The 20081-nt window shown below is 52.9% G+C and overlaps 7 protein-coding genes across 7 annotated transcripts; 3 read left to right on the forward strand and 4 right to left on the reverse strand.

Annotated features, from left to right (window-relative positions):
• Positions 1–284: 284 nt before the first annotated feature.
• Positions 285–2892, reverse strand: BDP81DRAFT_479843 (eIF4-gamma/eIF5/eIF2-epsilon). The gene is made up of 3 exons (XM_060594905.1): positions 2741–2892; positions 2598–2654; positions 285–2537 (listed from the first exon to the last, which is right to left on the reverse strand). The coding sequence occupies exons 1-3, from the start codon at positions 2834–2836 to the stop codon at positions 504–506; spliced, it is 2187 nt and encodes a 728-aa protein (XP_060447377.1). The 5' UTR covers positions 2837–2892; the 3' UTR covers positions 285–503.
• Positions 2893–3682: 790 nt separating this feature from the next.
• Positions 3683–4066, forward strand: BDP81DRAFT_392201 (Metallo-dependent phosphatase-like protein; the record flags this gene model as incomplete). Its single annotated transcript, XM_060587672.1, has 1 exon — positions 3683–4066. The coding sequence occupies one exon, from the start codon at positions 3683–3685 to the stop codon at positions 4064–4066; it is 384 nt and encodes a 127-aa protein (XP_060447378.1).
• An 828-nt stretch (positions 4067–4894) lies between these two features.
• BDP81DRAFT_392202 (uncharacterized protein) lies at positions 4895–5422 on the forward strand (the record flags this gene model as incomplete). The annotated part of the gene is made up of 1 exon (XM_060587673.1): positions 4895–5422. One exon carries the CDS (start codon positions 4895–4897, stop codon positions 5420–5422), a length of 528 nt encoding a protein of 175 aa, XP_060447379.1.
• Positions 5423–8872: 3450 nt separating this feature from the next.
• BDP81DRAFT_191186 (uncharacterized protein) lies at positions 8873–9388 on the reverse strand. The gene has a single exon (XM_060582408.1). The coding sequence runs from the start codon at positions 9221–9223 to the stop codon at positions 8912–8914; it is 312 nt and encodes a 103-aa protein (XP_060447380.1). The 5' UTR covers positions 9224–9388; the 3' UTR covers positions 8873–8911.
• A 694-nt stretch (positions 9389–10082) lies between these two features.
• BDP81DRAFT_422634 (uncharacterized protein) lies at positions 10083–10330 on the reverse strand. Its single transcript, XM_060590011.1, has one exon. The coding sequence runs from the start codon at positions 10303–10305 to the stop codon at positions 10150–10152; it is 156 nt and encodes a 51-aa protein (XP_060447381.1). The 5' UTR covers positions 10306–10330; the 3' UTR covers positions 10083–10149.
• Positions 10331–12313: 1983 nt separating this feature from the next.
• On the forward strand, positions 12314–13608 carry BDP81DRAFT_191239 (uncharacterized protein). Its single transcript, XM_060582409.1, has one exon. The coding sequence runs from the start codon at positions 12749–12751 to the stop codon at positions 13454–13456; it is 708 nt and encodes a 235-aa protein (XP_060447382.1). The 5' UTR covers positions 12314–12748; the 3' UTR covers positions 13457–13608.
• Positions 13609–14220: 612 nt separating this feature from the next.
• On the reverse strand, positions 14221–16410 carry BDP81DRAFT_459420 (HSF-type DNA-binding protein; the record flags this gene model as incomplete). Its single annotated transcript, XM_060593537.1, has 6 exons — positions 14221–14684; positions 14745–14943; positions 15014–15889; positions 15942–16082; positions 16142–16204; positions 16354–16410. The coding sequence occupies 6 exons, from the start codon at positions 16408–16410 to the stop codon at positions 14221–14223; spliced, it is 1800 nt and encodes a 599-aa protein (XP_060447383.1).
• Between the last annotated feature and the right edge of the window lie 3671 nt (positions 16411–20081).

Consider the following 20081-nt stretch of genomic DNA (forward strand, 5'->3'; position numbering starts at 1 on the left):
GAGGCTCTGTCCAGTTTTGGGGATCGCGAGCTTCGCCATCCTCTGAGTTCTGCTGCGTATTCGAGAAAACAAAAGTCGGGGGAATCACAAGGTGATAAGGACCGGAGTTTCGCAATCTTTTTGGGCCAGGGTTCAGCTGGGCGTTTTTGGAGGGCTTATGCTTTTGATATGATACCTTATTAGTCGCCTTGCAATACAAGCAAGTCATGTTATCCGTTGTCCCAACTGGCGTGCCGTGATGATTGGTTTTATGAGATTCTAATCAGATGAGGCTCACAAGTAGGTTGACTGTTTAACGTATTCTTTGATTCTTGTTCTACCGTAACTTTTATAAGTCCCGACCCCGTCTTGCTAGTCTGCAGCAGCATGAAATGCGCTGCGCAAGCCTTGTCACTCATCAAGCCTCTACCACAGGCATTCGTGTGAGTATGTTTTCTTCCTCTGTTTCTCTCTCCCTCTTGGTCCCCTTACAACTCCTGAGATGCAGTCCGAGATGCCAATACCTAGTCGTCATCCTCATCAGAGTCATCAGAGTCCTCCTCATCAGCTTCCTCCAACCACTCAACGAGAACCCGACACTTCTCCTTGAGCGCCGCCATACCCTCGCCCGCGCCCTCCTCGGCGCGATCGTCCTCCCACCAAGCCGAGATACCCTCTGCCTCGAGAACGTCCAGCCCATAAAGCTGCTGCAGCATGGCCGCGAGCAGCACACCGGCGCGCGCGTTCTCGAGGTTCCGGCACCCGAGCAGAGCGCGCTGCAGCGCGAGGACGAATTCGACCTGCTCCGCCTCGCCGCCGCCGACGCCGACCTCGGAGACGAATTTCGAGGCGCCCTTGTTGGAGTTGAAGGTCGTGTGTGCGGCCTTTGCGGGCTCAAGGCCGCCGTGTTCGGGCTCGAGGAGTTCTGCGGCGCGGCGGGCAAAGGCGATGGCGACGGCCTTGCGCATGGCCACGTCCGAGGCGTCGTTGGCGAGGCGGAGGCCCATGAACTCGAGCTTGGCGGAGTCGAAGTCGCCTGATTCGGCGCGGAGGGCGTCGAGGAGGCCGTGGACTGCATCGTGGTGGAAGCCTGATTTGCCCTGGGAGTCGTCTGAGACGAACGAGTCTGCGCGGTTGCGGGAGTCGGCGGAGAATTGAGTGATGCCATCGCCGGCGTCCGAGTCGTCGTCGTCGATGTCGGAGGAGAGGGTTGAGATTGTCGAGGTGGAGAGGTTGAGGTGGGCGAGGTTGTAGAGGAGCGAGCGCTGAAGGGTCGAGGGGTCCTCGTCATCCATGTCTTCGGCCTCGGGGTCGACGTAGGGAGCGCCCTTACCTGAGGGCCCGACGAGGGACTTGTCAGGGCTGACGGGCGATCCGTTGTGTGTGGTGACTGCGAGGACGGTGGCCTCGGGGATCTTGCTGTTGTCGCTGAGGATGACGCCGAAGGAGAGGAGGGAGCCGGCGGCGACGACGGAGCCCTTGCCTACGATGCTTGAGTCGGCTAGGATGGAGCGTGTGATGACCGCGTCGTCTTCGATTACGGCGTCGTCCCAAATGAAGCTGTTCTCGATGCGGACGTTGTTGCCGATTTTGCACCGCCTGCCGATGATGCTGTTTGTTACCGTGCTGCCGGCGCCCACGGTGGCTCCCTGGCCGAGGATTGACCGGGCAATCTTGCTGGTCGGTGCCATGACTGTTCCGTCCTCGACGCATACTGCGCCGCTGGTCATCTTGTACGTCTGGCCAGGAATGACATTGCAGTCGGGAACGAAGGGGAATGTCCAGCGCCCGAGGACGTCCTTGTTGATTGACTCGTACATTTGGAGATTGCTCGCGCGCGCCGCGTAGCCGTCCTCGAGGACCTCTGCGTAGATCGCCTTGCCGTTCAGCTCCCAGTCTTTCAGGACACCGTGCAGGAAATTCCGCCTCGGGAGCTCGTAGTCAAAGCTCTCAGACCACAGCGCCAGTACCTCGGGAGTGCAGATATCGATACCCGCGTCGATCAGGTCGCCCCGCATCTCAAAGTCGGTTGAGAGTTCGTCGATCACGGCAGGGTCGAGAGTCATGTAGTGGTCGCTTTGGAGGGGATGTATCTCGTCGTAGTGTAAGCAACGCTTCGTCTTCGAGTCGATCACGAAGACGGGGTTGATTCCGTTGGGCTTTGTTCTGTGCTCCTCCGCGCCGCCTGATCGCAGGACCACTGTCATGATATTCGTTGCAGCGGCCTCCTTGCGCGCCTTGTGTGCCGCCAGCGCGCCATCGAGTGAGATGTTGGACACCACATCGCCGTGGACCACAATGAAGTCGCCATCCATAATGCCACGTCCGTCAAGGTCACGGAGGAAGTCGCCGATTGAGCGAGCGTCGGATACGCGGATGAACTGCAGGCTCGTAAACGGGGTGCGGATGGACATGGGGGACCATCTTGATGTGTTGATATAGTTCTCGATCTGTTCGGAGTGGGAGCCGCAGTAGATATAGACCTCTTGGACGCCATTCATGGCGAGGAACTCGAGGGTATACTCGATAAGGGGCGTGTTTGCAAGGGGTAGCAGGCACTGCGGGCGGGTGGTCAGTCGTCGTCGTCGCATAGCTTTGGGACAAGTTCCATGACTTACTCTTGGCTTCTCTGCTGAAAATGGAGCAAACCTATCTTGAAAGGAGTCGGCGATGAGCTGCAATGGGCGAAGAGGAAAGCCACCACGTTAGCCATTTCAACACCCATCACCGTGCCTGCCCCACCATGACGCTTAAGACTTACCACGGCCTGCAGGACATCCTCGCGCTTGCCCTCACCTCCAGCCTTACCGGACTTCTTGCCTTTGCCGGCGGCGGCCTTTCCCTTTTGCTGCGACATCGTGTGCTAAGGTGGATCGCAAGGGCGTGGGTGAACGCTTTGGGGGATTTATTATGTTGGTCGCGGGGTCGTGAGTCAAAGCCGGGTCGCAAGCTTGGGAGTTGGAAATTTAAGGTGAGTGACTCAACGGCCCTGGAGCGGGGTGGGCCGTGCGGCAACCCTTCCTCGGTCTGCTTCGGTGAGAGTCTTCACCGAATTCCCTATCAGAAAATGCTCTGAATTCAGCAACGAAGGCTAGACAATATAGTTTTCAAATTTTTCTATGAGAAATCGTGTGGCAGCTGGCACACACGCTGTCAGTTTGACGCTCGAGTCCGAAAATATAGGGGCGCATAGCTAGGTGATTCACTCTCCTACATGCTTTTTGTAAATCATTATTTCACATGGTCTCCTGAAGATCAAGTTGAAACCGTTATCAACAGTAATGCAACAGCGAGTAGTGCCCAGAAACTGCACGAGGGATCAACTGTGCTGATACACAAGACCGCCGGGCAGTGACTGATTCACGATGGCTGTGTGAAGGAAGAAGCAAATATATAAGAATTATTCTTAACCTAAAGATTTGGATTTCCTCAGAAATCTTGAGGATCAGTCTTAACCGTGGATCCACGGAAGCATGGAAACCTTTGCTATCTTCTGACGACCTTTCTCCGAAAATTTAAACCTCTTCTTTCTTCTGCTTTCCCATCAGACTATAGAAAGGCGACCCTCTCCCTAAAAAGCAGAGATATCTCCAAATTCTCAAACAATTTCCCACCCTGCAAACCAGCTCCGAACTTTCCATACGACCATGATATCTCATCCCGACCATCACCTCTCCGCCCGCACATATTTCTCAACACCACAATGGCGAAGTCCAACATTCGCTTTCTCATTCTGTCGGACACCCACGACTCCGCCTTCCCATCGGAGCTCCCTCCGGCAGATGTCGTCCTCCACTGCGGCGATCTAACTATGATCGGCGGCATGTCAAACTACAAAGCTGCGATCAAAAGTCTTTCGGATTGCGACGCTGAGCTAAAGCTTGTGATCCCCGGAAACCACGATGTTTCTTTGGATCCTATATGGTGGGCCAACAATTCAGACGAAGACGATGATCTAGAGGAGCCAAAGAAAGCGATCGACCTATTCGACCAATCCGGAGTCAATCTTCTGAGCGAGGGATATCATTCATTCACCCTCAAGAATGGCCGTTCCATTACTCTATACGCCTCACCTTACACACCCTAATTCAACGGATACGCGTTTTCGTACGGTCCGCATGAAGATAGGTTCAACCCGGCCGAGACAGAACTAGGAGACCTAGGCAAAAGTGTGACCCGCGATCCGAGACCAATCTGCAAGGAAGTCGACATCCTCGTTACACACGGCCCACCACAGGTTCCATGCGAAGACTACCGCCTCGACCTCGACGGCAAAGGCGCCCATTGCGGCTGCCCAAAGTTATGGAAGGAGGGGAATATCATGATGGCACCAGAGAGTGACACCCGCAAGACCTTGCTCGTGAATGCAGCAATCATGAATCACCATGGTAGAAACAACAAACCCTGGTTGGTAGACTACTAGACAGCCTTGATTCTGTCTGTGCGGGGTCTGGAGAGACAAGCAACTACGGGAACAGCTGGAGGAGACAGGCAAAGGACGGCACAAGGTCTCTTGTATTATTATCTTACTTAGAATACGAAACAACTCAATTCTGTTTCGCTGAACTTTGTGGGCTGACTAGTTAGCTACTCTACTTCATGGTTCGTGACATCGTATTTGCTCTGGCAGTCAGAACTGCAGCAGACCCAAATTTATTTCCAGGATGTCCTAGAGCGTTAATACATTCATTCACGGCGACCATCAGTAATCAAAGATATGTATTCTTTACCTTCTAAAGTCCACGTAAACTTCATCGTAGGTCCATGTTAAATCCAGATTAATTCCTCCAAGCCCGTGTGATTTCTTTACGCAAGAAATTCTGATCCATCCGCAGCCCTATTGTCAGATTCTTAACGCTGCCAAAGATGGAAGCATTTAATGGGCCGTTGATTCCCACCAGGCGAACAGCAATTCATGCCCGGCAGCGACCTTTCTGCCATCACCATGATCTACCACAAATTCAATTTATTGGCCTTGCCATTGCTTGCCCTCGCAAGTGGCCCAGCCGCTCACACCATAGGCCAGCTATCCGACGGCACATGGCTCGAAAACATAGCCATCCGCCCAAACGGCAACCTCCTGGTCACGCAGTCATACCCAGAAGTCAACCTATACATCATCTCTCACCCTTCCAAGAATCGCTCCCGTCTCGAAAAGCTTGTTCATCTACCAACTGTCCAGAGTCTCCACGGCATCGCTCAGGTTTCCGTGTCTTCGGGCCAGGAAACCTACATCGTCATCGGCGGCAACCAAACTGGCCTGAGTGATCCAATCAAGGGAGAGTTCAGTGCTTGGGGCGTGAGCTTCGACAGGACTCCTCATGGAGAGCACGTGAAGGCACGCAAGATCTCGGAAATGAGTGAGCAGAGCGTCTTCCTCAACGGTGTGGCCAGCGCTGCATACCAATCAATCAAGCCAAGCTTGGGTGACGGGCTTGTCTGATTGACTGATTTTTCACAAGAAGCTTGCTTGATTTGACTGGCTTGGATTGAATTGATTAATATTACCTATTTAGGAAGTCAGTGAAGCTCTCACGATGTCTCTATGCGTCAGAAACTTACATTATCTGATGTTCTGATGTCATCCTGCCCTCCGTCAACCCTTCCGCTTGAAGTAATGCCCACCAACAGCAACGCTGCCCCCTCGAACCCAGTTCTGGAGGCATTGTGTCTCCTCAAGCAGTGATGGTTTCATGGATAGCCTCTGTGACGTCAGCGTAAGTTTGGCAAGGCTGAATGCCCTCTCGCAGTCGGTCGCCATCGCTGGGATAGCAAAGACGTCGAGGGCAAGTTTACTGAGCGTTGGGAAGGTCTGTTGATGTGAAATCTCACCACTGAATAGGATCGTCGACGGGCTGGGCAACTGAGAGGGTGAAGTATCGATCCAGCTCGTCAACCTCGTCGATAGTAGCGTCATGGAGGCTGCTGTTTAACCATTGACGATAGTCAGAGTCTTCAACCCTCGGAGGAACTGCGATCGATACAAAAGAGCCTCGCGGAGGCTTTGGAGGAGGCTCTGGATAGGTTGATTCTTTAGGACGGGTAGTCATCTCGGCATACCATTGCTCCCAATAGTCTCGAAGTCCTTCCTGGGCGTCATGAAGCCATCCTCGCGTCTCTGGGGTGTTCCAACGCTTCTTGAGCCATCGTAGGCCCCGGCCAGGGTGTAAGATCACTGCTGCGGCGTAGAGAGGAGACTCTCCAAGCTTGAGGTAATATTTGTTAAGTACTTGCCAACCATTAATAATCGATAGGCGTAAGTATCCGTGAGAGTCGAAGTTAATACCCTGGGGGCGGCGCGGTTGACTCTGCTGCGAAGTAGCGATATAGTCAGACTGGGTATGAGTTGGGATACTGTTGATTGATGGGGTCTGCGAGACTGGCGTTCTGGCAGATCGATGCGATGCCCTTGCTGGTCGAGATAGCTGTGATGAAAGACTTTGGGATACTTGGGTAGCCGTGAGGTTAATCTCTTCGGTAGTAAGGGTATCGTAGAGCTTGCGCCAGTCCTCAAGTCGATCCAAGAGATACTCGATGCCTGCCAGAACCTCCCAGAGTCGACCATGCCCGTCACCCTTGCCCCAGCCCTCACATCTCTTAGTCTGCTTATAGAGGGGCTCGAGAACCTCATTCAACTCGACGAGGACTTGCCAATCCTCATTAGTGAGGATATCCTCACTTGGGACATAATCTTCGTCATTTTCGAGGCCCAGAGTATAGCATACGTAACCATTGATCTAGGTACGTTTGAGTAGGGCCCGGTTGATCATGTTATATATCGAGTTCCATCGAATAGTGTTACTCAACATCAGATTCAGCTCTTGTGACGATTCCTCCCACAGAGTAAAGGCATCATCATCATCAGCAGCCTCGTTACTAATAGCTAAGAAGCTCTCAGAACGTTATGGCGATGATCTGATATACTTGACGATGTTCCGGAGCTTGCCGACTGGACCCCTAGTCCTCCAGTAGGCTAGGTCCTCTTTCACTCTTCCAGCGTTAATAAGACGGTCAGACTCTTCCTCAAATGCCTCCTCATCAACGCCATGAATGATGGCACGGCCAACGAGGTTGAGGATGTGGCCATAGCATCGAATTCGACGTTGTTGAGCGTCAGTTTCTGTATATAAATGTGATAGAGATGGGTAAAGAGCCTTGATATAAGTGTCGTTAGCACTGGCGTTGTCAGAGACTGTCACACCAATCCTATTAAGTAGGTCCCAGTCCTTCATAACAGTATATATTGTGGTAGCAACATTCTCACCAGAGTAAGCACCAGGTTAGCGGCGGAGACCTAAGAGGTACTGCGTCTATTTACCCGACTAGTTAATGAAGTGGCTATAGATAGCGACAATAACGTATCGATTAGGTGAGGTCCACAAGTCAAACGATATATAGATCTTCGAGATTGCCCTCTGTATCTCGGTCTCGATCTGTTCCTTCTTGGATATGTAGAGTCGTCGAAGTTGTTCCCTCTGGCTAGATCTCGACCACCGGATCTGGGCGTTGACGTCGTGATTAAATAGGCTGAGCATGTGCTGCAAGTACTGGTTGCTGAACGTTGTGAGAGGGTTGCTGGTATCAACGAGGAATCCCACAGCTAGCTCTTCGATCTGGGTAGTTGTCCGCTTAGGTATGGCGATAGGAAGAGATTGGTGGCGCTTGGATGGAGGCCCAGGGTCGTCAGCCTCATCAGAAGACGTATAGCCAGCCTTCTTGCCACCTCGGAAGATGGAGTGCTCGTTCTCGAGATGCCTGGCAGCAGCAGATGTGGCGTTAGCGTTGAAGGGCTGGTCTAGAAACCCTGCCTCGTCGCAGCGTCGGCAAACCCAGTAGGCATTACCCCTCACGCCGTTGGCAAGGATCTCGTAGACGAAGATGCCCTCGTTTGTGATCCAAGAGGTACGGCCTCGGTTACCCTTCCTCGAGATGGCGTCAACGTTGACGAACCGCCGGCCCTTCCATATGGCGTAAGGTAAGGCGTCGAGAGTATTGCGCGTGGCTAGGTCGGCTGTCGACGCGTTTTACTGGCACTTCCTGGCAGGACCTAGCAGTCAGGTTAGTACTGCCAGGAAGTACCGGCCCCACTTGGCCACCTGTTAACGTGAGGGCATCACCAACTCGACGTCCGTAACATACGCGGATGGACTTTTTTTTTTTTTTTTTTGAAAGTTATTTCAAAAACTATGATTAGTTATAACTCTTATCGAAGCTAATACAGATCATTATATATATTTTAGTCTCAATTTCAATTTTTAATAAATAGTTAAAAAATCAACCTTTAAGGTACGATAAGGCAGTGTTTCACTCGCTTGTCTGTTTCACTCGCTTGTCTGTTTCACTCGCTTATCATATACGTTGCCGCCTTCTTATTGTTAATAAAACTAAAAGGTTAGAGGTAACTAGGCAAAAAGGGAAAAGATAAATAAGTTGAGGTACGATGTTACAACCCAACATGCATGACCAAGAACAGGGCCTGCCCCGCAGGCTCGCGGCGGTTATAATACACCACATATGCAGGAGATAAGGGACACTAGGCACCCTCTCACGGAACGGAAGAACTATGGTACAAGTCACGTGATGATAAGATAAGACATGAGCGGCCATGGTGGGGCCATGAGCGCTCATGCCAAGTAATGAGCGCTCATGCCGAACAATGAGCGCTCATGCCGAACGATGAGCGCTCACCCGATCAGAGGAACTGATCATTGACAAGGGATATGTTCAGGACCAGGACTTGTATATAGGATGGACTCGAGCCGGACTCTAGGACAGACTTTCCATAGCTCTTCAGCAATTAACTTCGTATCAGGATTAACATCCGCTTTCAGCTACTACCTTGACAAGACTACGATTGATCACCGAAGCCTTACCTACCCTTACGATTGACAGACATAGTTTCCTTGAAACTATTCCACGACTACGATTACTGTTACCAGTTCCGCAGCCTCAACTTCTGCAAACTACCCCTACGACTAGCTGGCCGTAACACAACGCCTTTAGGATCCCTCCCGTTAACACCCCCGGTACATGTTGAAGTGCGGAAGTGGAATTGGGCGGGTATGCTCGGACCAGACCGAGTAATCTGGACCCATAATAATCTGGGTGAGACCAACCAATGAAAATACAGGAATCCAGGTGCCTCAGATGAGGGATATTCCTGGCTGCATCTGGAAAGGAGACTACACAACATAGACAACAATATGATCACGATGATCCACGACAGTATAGACTTCTTAGACATTAAATAGCTTGATAGAAGTGTCTTTATAATCGTAACCTATTAAGAATCGAATCGCCCGTTATCAAAATAGCTTACCCACTTCAATTATTAAAGCTATAGAGCATTTATCTAGGGGGGGTTGGGCCCAGACCGTTACACGAAAGGGAGGAAGTGAGTGATTGGAACTAAGCGGCTTTGTGTGATTGGCCCTAGGTACGCCCATCCCACCTCCGAAGACGTGCATGATAATTCATGCTTGCTTCATGTACGAGGCTAGTCCGTTTTTGACTGGAAGTCTCCCTTTTGTTTCCCCATGGGTATGTTGCCCGTACGTGCTAATGGAGAGACTTTGGGCTCTATGGCCATCAGATGATATGGGAAACCCCTAACGCAGGTCTGACCATCGCATGTTTTTTCTTCACTTATTTCTTTCTTTTGAGGCTTGTTGGAAATGTAGAATTGTCACTTTGTCATCAGACCCTGGATTTCATGGCTGACGGTAGTCTCAAGCCTGGAAGAATCTCCATGACGACAAGACTCAGATTCACTACATGCAGAACCGAAAGAGAGTTTGGGGTCGCATTGAGACATGCTGATACGAGTTCGGAGTACTAGACTTGGGGGCAATATGGACGCATGAAGCTGCGAATAAGTCTTCTTAGTCTTACGAGGGAATCGAAACGACAAAGTCCAGTGTTGCCTGCTTGTGTTCGAAAATGAGATCTAGAGCGGGCCATGCAGTTGGACTTTTGATACGGCCGACGGCCGTGTGACAAGCGAACCTGCAGATGACCTGGTCTATCCTCACCTTGTCCTTTCCGGCTGCCTCCTTTCGATACAAACGTATGTGGCAGATATCGAAGTAAAGGTCCTCTACAACGGTCCGCTAGGTAGACTCCGGAGAAGAAAGTACAGACTGGTGTAACTGAGAGACAGGCGCTTAATAGCTAAGGTGGGAAACTTGACCTCACGGCATGCTTCTCTGCCGAAACTCCACGATTGTCTGGTTGCAAAATGAGCCAATTGATGGCGAGGCATCCATAAGAGAAACAAGACGTTACACAAAGTGTCTCGAAGAGGACGAAAATGGCCCTTTTCACCATGATCGAATACCAAGTAGACACACATCCAGGGTCTAGTGAAATCCTATTTGCACTTGCATATACAGAATGCAAGACGTTGTGTGTTTCCAATACCTTCTACCCAACGGGTACTGAGGCGTTTGGGAAGGCAGGCAGTGACATCCCACGGTTGGCGTACTGTTTTTTTTTTTTTTTTTTTTTTTTTTTTTTTTTTTTTTGCAAGTGACTTACACCTGTCTCGCAAACTGTCACTGAGAGACCCGTATGGCTTGAAAAATGCCATACTGAATCAGGTTGTGGTTTTGAGTGTAGATGTGTGTCAAAGGGGGTATTCTCTTACGAATAGGCAATCCACCCCTTGCCCCATACTTGCCTTCCATTCGCATGGGCAGAATATTACCCAGAATCCAGAGAGATTGAATTTGTAACTTCAAGCAGGCAGATATGTTCCCACAAATCTATGAAGGGGGTAAAAGGGTCTCCGGGAGATTGCCACGGAGAATTCTCCGGTCCTTTAGCCCACACCCATCCGGGCCTCCCAGCCAGCCTCGAACACGAGACACTTGACTGATCGCCCAAGAGCCATCCCCCACGAGCTTGTTCTGGGTAGAAAAACCAAGGGCAGCACCGGCGGGCTGGTATTCAGATTGAATCTGCGGCTGGGTATGTGACTATGTGTTTCTTGGAACACTGGAACACGCTCGGACTTCCCCCTTTCACTGCCAAGAAACAATAATGAGTGGTACAAGAACCACGAACAGACCTAACACACCTAGACAGAGAGAGAGAGACTCCTAACATTGTCACTCTGAGAGGGCTGACCCCGGCCCGAAGCCCACTATATAAGCATTTTCCAATCCTCCATCACATCTCAGAAACCCTCGTCAGCTTGCTGCATCTGCGCCAAGACGATGAATGACAGTACAAAGTTCAAGGCAAACCTGTCTCAACCCATCCGTTCTCTGTTCGCTAAGCATCAAATTGTTTTTAATGTGATGCCTCTGTTCGGTCTTGGTCCTTTCATGCCGCAGCTGCGCAGCCTGCGCTTTCTCTGCGGTACATCGAGTAGGCAGATGCGGAACGAAGCTCTCAATCAGCAATCCAACCACAACCCTGGTTCTCAAAACAACAAGAAGCAACAGGAGGAAACAGGACAACAAATACTTCTGCGCGCCAGCCTTCAAAAGAAGAAGAAAAAGTCTAGACCGATCCAACAAGGACAAAAAGGGCTGGGCCCAGGCCACTGCAAGTTCCCGTGAAGCGGCTGGCGGTGGTGGTGGTGGTGGTGGTGGTTCGCATACACATAAGTGCGTGTAAGTTGTGTCTGCGTTTGTGTGTGTGTGTGTGTGTGTGTAACAATCCCAAAAAGCTCACACCACCTTCGTCATATGGACCGCAATCTCGCCCACACTTAGCCGCACCCTGCAGGAAAGCAGCAGCAGCGACCATCCCTCTCCCCTCCCCCCTTGTAACGAAACCATTCTTTTCCTTCCTTGTGCCCTGCCCCTCCCATGCCTTGCAGGATGCAGAAAAAAAAACTTAACAGTAGCACAGTATAGATTACGATGTCGCCGTCTACCGGATTACGGGATTTACGGTGGTGGTCCACTGGTCGACTGTCCGTTTCGCCCGCGGTCGCCTCGCTTCGCCGTCTAGCTTGCCTGCTTTCACCGGTCACCCGAACCGTTTTAATGAGAACCTTGTCTGCTTCAGTCGGTAAGAACACCCCCAGAACATCTCGGGCAGGTGAACTGGACCAAACTAGCCTCAAACTTCTTCTGCGTCCTCTCCCCGCTAACCGCAATACAGGAAACCCATACAGCGCAAGCCTCTCGCGCATCTATACGAAGTCAAACGGAAACCTCCCGCGCCCTGCTTCATTTTTTCCCCCCGTCATTTGAACTACATGCCAAGAACCGGCGCCACCTTTTCACCACCTGCTTACCTCGCTCTAGGTCCGGAGGCCATCGTCTCATCTTCATCTCATCCCATCTTGGTCTGGGTTGGTCTGGCTCGGTTCCGCAGCGACACAAGGTTGACAAGTTAGCGGCCCAAAAGAAAATCAAACGTCAGCAAGCAAACCTCGGGGAGTCTGGACCCCGTCATGGGCTAGGTGGTCTGGCTGGTGGTCTGGCCCGGACTTCCCATCAAACGGCCTCGGAGCTCGAGAAGCACAAGCCGCTTACGAAAACAAGAGTCCAGTCTCGGCCCATGGGCCAGACTGCCAGCGGCCAGCCTGTCAGCCTGCCAGCCCCCCTTCCCATCCCATTGTGTCGTCCAAGGTACGAACGGATGGTAGAACCTGCAGCAGCATAAACTCTCGTGGCTTCCCACATCAGACGGCATCCCTTCTCGCAGGCACTCCTTCTGTTTTTGTTCTTCTGCTCCTCGACCTTACTCCGTACGAGCCCTTTCTCAACGTGAAACCCCAGAAAGATCATCCTCTTCCCCCCCGCCGCCCCCAATGTTCGCCGATCTCCCGGATCATCTCTCCAGATCCTTCTTTCCTCGTGTCGAGATCCACCGTGGGATTGTTTCCTCTTACCCGTCAACCTCTTCACAGTCACGGTGCGAGATCGATAGAACAGTGGGCAAATCGACAAATCCCGTGGAGCAGAAATTCAGAATCCCATCCACCCGGCCCTACGAACCGACGCCTTTCACCACCACCACAACCATCCCCGGCCGAATCTCCGGAAACCCGCAAGACACCCAAGAAAGAGGAGCAAGAGAATCCCAACGGTCGTGGTGTGGGCCAGGAGGCGCAGGCGCAACAGCCCAGCAGCAGCGGACCAGCGGTACCCCTTCAACTTTCAAACGAAAAAAAAAAAAAAAGTCCAATCTAGATTCTGGATTCCCTCGGTCCCTCGTGGATGGTGGATTCGTGGGAACACGCAGTTGCGGAGGAGAAATAAAAAGGGACGTTCCAGACCGTTCCGGACCTCCTTGGCAGGGACCCCGGCACATCAGACCACCCGGCGCCACACGGCCGGGCCTAGACCTCGCCCATCCCATGCGGGGGGGTAACCGTACCGTACCGCAACCGCGACAACCACACAGACACCCACCACCACCACCCCCTCCCGAAAAGCTTCCCGCCTGCACACTGCGCGTCCTACCCGCATGGATCGGGGGGGGGGGGGGGGTCCTGCACCCTAAAGATCTGGCGTGAACCTGTCTGGGCTCTCTCTGTGGCCAAGAAATCCCTCTATACGGTGGAGGCTTACGGAGGCATGAGAACCCTTTTTCACTTATCAGGGTCCTGAAAAAGGTCCAGAGGACAGGCACTGTGGGCGCAGCAGGTCCGAGTATCCCGTGCTGACATACAACGCTGGGTTGGTGCTGCTATCACCAAACGTATCACGTCCCGCAACTCTTCGACTTGATCTTGTTCAACATCGCTTCCATGAAGTCAATTCATTAGTGAGGGCAAAAGAAGCAAGGTATATTTATGACGATGGGTTAACATATGCCCCGTGTAGCTGAAAGCAGATATCTTTTCAAATTCGCCTTTCACCACCTAGGGTTTCCAAAATGCGAACCATGATACTCCACCAACTCCGATCACCGAAACTCTCCTCGCAAGGTCGGATGCTGTCACCGACTCTGCTTCGTTCGTTAAACCCATGCCGACACCCGATTGGCGACATGTCCTCTCTTGGGACATCATCAGTCGCCTTCTCTGGGGTATGTGGGCTGAATGCAACATCGACTACTATGCAACTGTCCTGTCCTTCCTGAGATAAGACAGTTGTCTTGAGCCTGTCCTCGGGTTTTCGAAGACGGCGATGCGAAAATCACGCGCGAGGGAGGCCTAGAGGCCTCCCCCTCTTCAACTTCATACGATGCTCAGTACCCGCTGGGAGATGTCTCGACATCACACCGTTTAGCACGATGGGAGGAAGGATCGCTTAGTAACACCGGCGAACTATTTGTTTAAGCGTATCCACCTTGCGGTCCGTATAACCTTTGGCGCTTCTCTGGTCGGTCATCACCGACGATGTGATCAGGCACACGCATTTGTTGCATACCAGGAGGCATGTTCTGGAACGTCGGCCGCTGAGCGGACGTTGGCGTCATTACCATTTGCGCAGTGTTCGCCATCGGGTATCCTGTCTCGATGTTTGTCACATTCGGTGATGGCTGATGCATCTGTGCGGGCGAGTGCCACGACGCTGTCGTCGCTGGTGACTGACCAGGTGTGGAATCGAACTTGACTTGGGGGTTCATCGGTGGTGCCGTCATGTTGTTGGTGTTGTTGTTGGCGTGAAGCTGGGCCGCGCCGTGGCCTACGGCGAGCTCATCTGGTGGAGCGTTCTTCAGGAGGTGTGGCACATGCTTCCGGAGAATGCGCAACATGCCGTCCTTGGTGAACGGTTTGGCCAACACGTCGTTCAAGCCTGATGGGGGAACAAATTAGTATTTGTTGCTCACGTACGCAAGTGCGATGGAAAACTCACTCCAGTTGAAGTAGTGGCTGATGTCTTCGGGGCGGATATTCGAGGTCATGGCGACAACAGGGACGTCGGGGTGAAGTTCGCGGATGAGTTGCGTCGCGGATACACCATCCATCTGCGGCATGACAATGTCCATGAAGATGAGATCGAAATGGCCAGATGGAACCTCTTTGCATCTGTTGACGGCGTCGATACCATTTTCCTGTCACTAGTCAGTATCACATGTCACGACTACCGCCAAAATTGCCCATCTGAGCAAAGGTAAGACTCACAGCAAGCTCGACGATGCACTCCATCTGCGTCAGGAACTTGGATCCGATTCTCGAACACGTCCTGTCATCCTCGACCAGGTACACTCGCGGCTTCTTGTTGCCCCACAGACCCTTATCGTTCGTTGACGGCGGCCGTGCTGGCGCAGCAGCGGCAGGAGCTGGCGTGGCCGGTCCGGGTTCCGGCTTAACGACGGGTGGAGCCTGGAAGTCGTTCATTGGCAAAGAATTCAGCGTGTATGGGATATTGTTGAAGTGGTCCTGGGACAATGGGTCGATGCCTACGTTCTCACCTACAGGATAGACGAGGTGGCGCATGTTCATGTGCTCGGGTAGCATGGGTGGCATTCCCGCCTGGCCGGGCTGGAACATGAGGGAAGAGGCGGAATCGGGCGGAGAGCTTTGCGCGTACATGCCGTTGAGCCTCTCGAGCTCTCGATCGTACCCGACGTTGGTTGTTACACTGGAAAGGAGCTCTCTCGCGCGTCGGAGCTCAGGAGGCTGATCGTCCATGGCGCCTCCGTTCATCTGCGGGTTTTGTCCAGGGTACCGTTGACCCCTCATTCTGTCCTCAGCATGCGACATGAAGTTGAGCATCTCGTGTTGCGACTGTCGCTGGGCGTCGATGATCTTGTGCATCGTGTGGACTTCATGGACAAGCGTCTTGTTGGTCCGCGCCATCTCGGCAACTTGCTCTTGCAGTGCCTGCACCTGCTGTTGTTGCGCAAAGAGCGTCTCTTGTAACAGGTTGATGGATTGGTTAGTAGTGAACTGGTCCTCCGTCTGCTGCGTTTTCCTTTGAGCCGGAGCCTTTCGTCTGATATTGTCCAGATTGTCTTTTCTATCAGCCCGGAAAGCAGAGTGCTTGAACTCCCACGCCTGCATGCGTTGTCAGCAATGTAGGCTCGGCTGAAGATGTTTCGTCCCTTACCTGCTTCCCATAAGGCGATTCGTTGTTCTCGTCATTGCGACGCAGCTTGTGGAAGTCATACTTGTTCAGCTGTCGGACGAAGCTTGAAAAGTTGCTGTGCTTGAAGTGTTTTGGGAGAATATCATTGGTGAACTTGTCAGTCTGGGAGCAAGTCAGCTTCCAGTCCCTTGTCCCACCGCGGTATTCCAAGTTCAGCGCACCTCTAGAATGACAAAAGTGTCACCCTCATTTCCCCATCTCACAATGTTCGCATAGGCTGGGTCCTCCAACATTCTGTCGCAACTGTTAGCAAGCGGTTCATGGCTAGTGTCGAGGGGAATTCGAACTTGTAGAGTTTGCGAACCTGCGCACAGAAAGTTAGTAAACGTATTTACAGCGTCTGATGGGGCTCAAAGAAGGGTTGCGGGCTTACGAAATCGCTCGAGTTGCTGCCACCGCCTTGGGCGGCGACATTATCGGGCTCGGGCATGATGGGCGCCGAGATCGAGAGAGAGGGAGATTGATAGACGATGCGCGCCTGTATCGTCAATCGGGCGATATGGACGACGATGGGGAGTTTGTAGAATCGTTCGATGGGCAATTTCGACAGGACTACAGGTCGCTTCAAAGCGGTTCCCAGGTTGCAGAACAAATCAACCGTTCGCTAGGGAAGAATTCTTCGTCGACAGGGCGTTGCAGAACGGGTTGAGAGTCCAGACGAATACAAGGATTTGGAATAGAACGGGCGTCAAGTGAAAATAGGCCAATCTCCACCGAAGCTTTCGCAGCAATGTGACGGTATCCGGATGCGGTCGCTTGGGGGAATGGGGGCTAAAGTAGATAGTAAGGGATCTAAGACAGCAGAGAGGCCTTAGAAGAGGATATGCGGCCGGAGTGTATCCAAGATGCCTTGTTCGGTATAGTGCGCTAGAATCGAGGGAGGGCGCAGTCGTGGGAGACGTTAGAAAGGGTCGCCGGCTCGATTGAGCAGAAGTTGAGGTTTCGCGGAGTCGAAAAGACGAGATCTAGGAAACTGGGAACTGGCGCAGGGCACCAGATGGATGGATGGATGGCAGGCCCCGACGTGGAGCAGGACCTGGCTGGTGCGTTTTTGGTGCTCGTTCTGGTTTTTTTTTGGCGCTGCTGGGTACCTTCGTACTGCTGGTTCGTACCGCACTCGACTGGGACCCGGCCGACGAGGGAGAGGGAGGTACGGGGACGGGAACGGACGGGGGTGTGGGAAGGGGGCAAGGATGAGGGGGTGTGGACGTGTGGTGACTTGGGTGCGGCGACAGGGAATGGGGGTGAGCTGGATATGCTTGGTTTTTTTTTTGACTGCTCTGCTTGCCCTGCTTCTGCGTCTGTCGCCTGCGTATCGTATGTGCGTATGAGCGTGTGCGTGTATGTGTGCGTGCTGAGCGTCTGGGGGTCTGAAAATGGGAGGGATTCAGATGGGAAGACTCGACTCGACGGTCACGGTGGGATGGTAGGTCGGGTATTGGGATGCGCGGTGCAGCACCAGTGCGGTGCTGGCTTGACGTGCGACCGAGATTGCGGTGGTGGTGTTGGGTGTCCACGAGTGAGATTAGCGCGCTGCCTCATATGCAAATCGCTGTTCAGAGGGACGGACAGGTTATCCGGTACGGAGTATTGCTAGGTAAGGTAGTGGAGGTATTTGGTGGTGCCGTTCGCGCTCGTGCTGCCGCTGCCACTGCCGCCGCCGTCTTTGATGGCTTGTATTCTTCTTTTCCTATTTTGAACGGCTACCTTATCGCAGGTTAGAACATCAGCGCGCCCATGCGAAAGAGCGAAGAAGACACCCAGTCTCAATGATACAAAGAAGCACTCACTACCAATTTGGGGGTAAGGCGCGATAAGATCACGGTGATGAGAGATGCGAGCGAGATGATGCCCTGGACGAGAGAAAGCCGCGGGAGCAAGCCGACAGGGGTAACCTGAGGTACTAAGGTACTGTGGACTGCAGTGTTGAGATTGAGCCTGGCAGGATCCGATGTCGAGGTTGATGGAAAGGGAAACTTTGGCCTGTGCCAATCCTTTCAGCGTCTGTGTATACCGTATTGTCAGAAAGAGGGCGCCCACCCATCGGTGCCACGGCGGGTATTCCTATTTCTGATCTATCTGTTGATTCTTGAGCTCTTGAGGCGAGAGTCCTGAGAATGGGTGGATGATAACCTCGAGCCAAACGGGTCTAACTGGAGATGTTGAGTGGGGAGAATAGGCCAGCACGAGGACGGTGACCCTGAGCCTGTGTCCACTGCCCTGTGCCCGTACCTTACGGATCCCTCGTTCGAGTCGCTCCAGTGGGTATGGGTACAAAGACTCGTATACTGCGTAAAGAACGGGAATAAGCGGGCGAGCTGTCTCAGTATCTCTCAATCGGCTGGTCCTGCTGCATTTCCTGCGCGGTGCGGAAGGGAAGGGAACGCGGGTGCGGTGCGGGCGGCAGGCTGCTAGGAAGGAGCTGCCAGGAAGCAGAAAAGCGACCTGGGCCGTGGGGCGGCGGGCGGAGGGCGAGGCGATGGACGGGGGAGAAGCCTGACGCCTGAAGCCCCGAATCCTGAATCTCAAGGCCCAAGGGCTGAAGCAGCGCGTGAGAAGCGGGAAATGTGAATGGTGATCATAGTGCTGTGCTGCTGTGCATGCGAATCTGCAACCCGGAAACCTCATTAAACACGGTAAAAGGACCAAAGGGGGGGGGGCAATCTGGCAGCCCTGGACTGTCAATGAACCCCAGCCCCTGGTCGCCGAGTCGCGAATTGTCGAATTCGAGGTCCCAGTTCGTTCAACTTCAGTCTTCGCGCAGTTTGGTGGTGGAGGTGGCTCAGTTTGCTGACCCTGTGCCAACTGTGGTTGCATTGAAAGTGGACAAGCTGCGATGGGGACAAGAGACATGCTCATCATGGATCAGCCCTTGTTCACAGTGTGACAGTGTACGTGCTCGCACGAAGCAGGTCTTCCTTTTTTCCGCCCCTGGGATTCGCCCATTTCGGGTCCACGGCTGACCCCACACCTGGGACGTCCCCAGTTGCTGCCGGCTGCGCGGGCCTAGATACGGTGCGTGCTGGAAACAATGACATCACACTGTTCTCAGAACATGGAAGGCACGTCTGACGGTGTGATCGGTACGTATTTCTTGCCACGGTACGTATCTTTATCCTGAACGCACGCTTTTTCTCCCATCCGGAAGTACCTCGGTACGCTAATGCCACCACAACCGGCCCTTCTCGTCTCGGACGATTCTCGAGCCAATTTCAACATACAGACGACCACAATGCTCACAGACAGATGGTCCAAAGATAACTGCGGCTCGCCACCGAACAGACCGAACATTTCTACAACATGCAGAAAGGATGCGACTGTCACCGACTGCTACTATGTGCCTCAGGCTGTCATAGGGTATTACCAACTTCAACCTCATCTACGGTCTCCACCACACTCTCACCGTCCACGTCTCCCTGATCGTGTCGTGTGTTGCACCTGTCAGGACTTCCCCGGTTCGACTAGCCGACAAAGCTCGGGCTAATAGGCGACATGCAACCCAGACAAGCCAGATTCCGACACTCAATCTTCTCGATAGATCAAAATGATCGGAGCTAAGAGCACGTCTACACTAGAGTCACTCGTCCCAACTTGCAAGGCACCCTACGCGCGCCTTACGTAGACGATATGCACTCACAGAGCTTGTCAGTGCACATTGCAAAGTCATCAGGCCAAGGTTTGGCTTAACCTGCTGGCTGGTCCCTGGATACGGAGTCTGCAACCTACCTTAACTACGCGGGAACTAACTTTTACGGTTTACCACGGGCTGACAATTCGTTAGTAGGGGAATGGCACCTTGGCTCTGAACTGCTGCTCTGGGAGTCTGGACTGGACCCTTGCTCTCTGTGTCGTGTTGACCTGAAAACACCTCGCATCCTGACTCTCCAACTCCTGGTCTGAACCCACATAGCGATCCAGATGAGTAGCGTGCGAAAGACACTCGCTCGCTCGCACACACACGGTGGTCGTCCCTCACCACCACGCATAGGGAGTCCAAGACAATGAGGAACTCGGGTTATCCGGCGCTGGGGGCCATTTGGGCGCCCCAAAAGCAATTCCGGCGGACAAACAACCAGCAAGCTGCGTGCCACACAGCGCGAT

The sequence above is a fragment of the Colletotrichum phormii genome (genome assembly GCF_030913505.1).
Source record: "Colletotrichum phormii strain CBS 102054 chromosome Unknown BDP81scaffold_6, whole genome shotgun sequence".
NCBI lineage: Eukaryota > Fungi > Ascomycota > Sordariomycetes > Glomerellales > Glomerellaceae > Colletotrichum > Colletotrichum phormii.

Excerpts from the sequence above, each read along its gene's own strand:
- BDP81DRAFT_191239 (XM_060582409.1), top strand. The coding sequence starts at position 12,749 with ATGTTCGCCGATCTCCCGGATCATCTCTCCAGATCCTTCTTTCCTCGT.
- BDP81DRAFT_479843 (XM_060594905.1), bottom strand. The coding sequence starts at position 2,836 with ATGTCGCAGCAAAAGGGAAAGGCCGCCGCCGGCAAAGGCAAGAAGTCC. Across the intron at positions 2,655-2,740 it reads AGGATGTCCTGCAGGCCGTG|CTCATCGCCGACTCCTTTCA; the intron begins GTAAGTCTTAAG and ends CGCCCATTGCAG. Across the intron at positions 2,538-2,597 it reads TTTCAGCAGAGAAGCCAAGA|TGCCTGCTACCCCTTGCAAA; the intron begins GTAAGTCATGGA and ends ACCCGCCCGCAG.
- BDP81DRAFT_422634 (XM_060590011.1), bottom strand. The coding sequence starts at position 10,305 with ATGGTGAAAAGGGCCATTTTCGTCCTCTTCGAGACACTTTGTGTAACG.
- BDP81DRAFT_191186 (XM_060582408.1), bottom strand. The coding sequence starts at position 9,223 with ATGTCTAAGAAGTCTATACTGTCGTGGATCATCGTGATCATATTGTTG.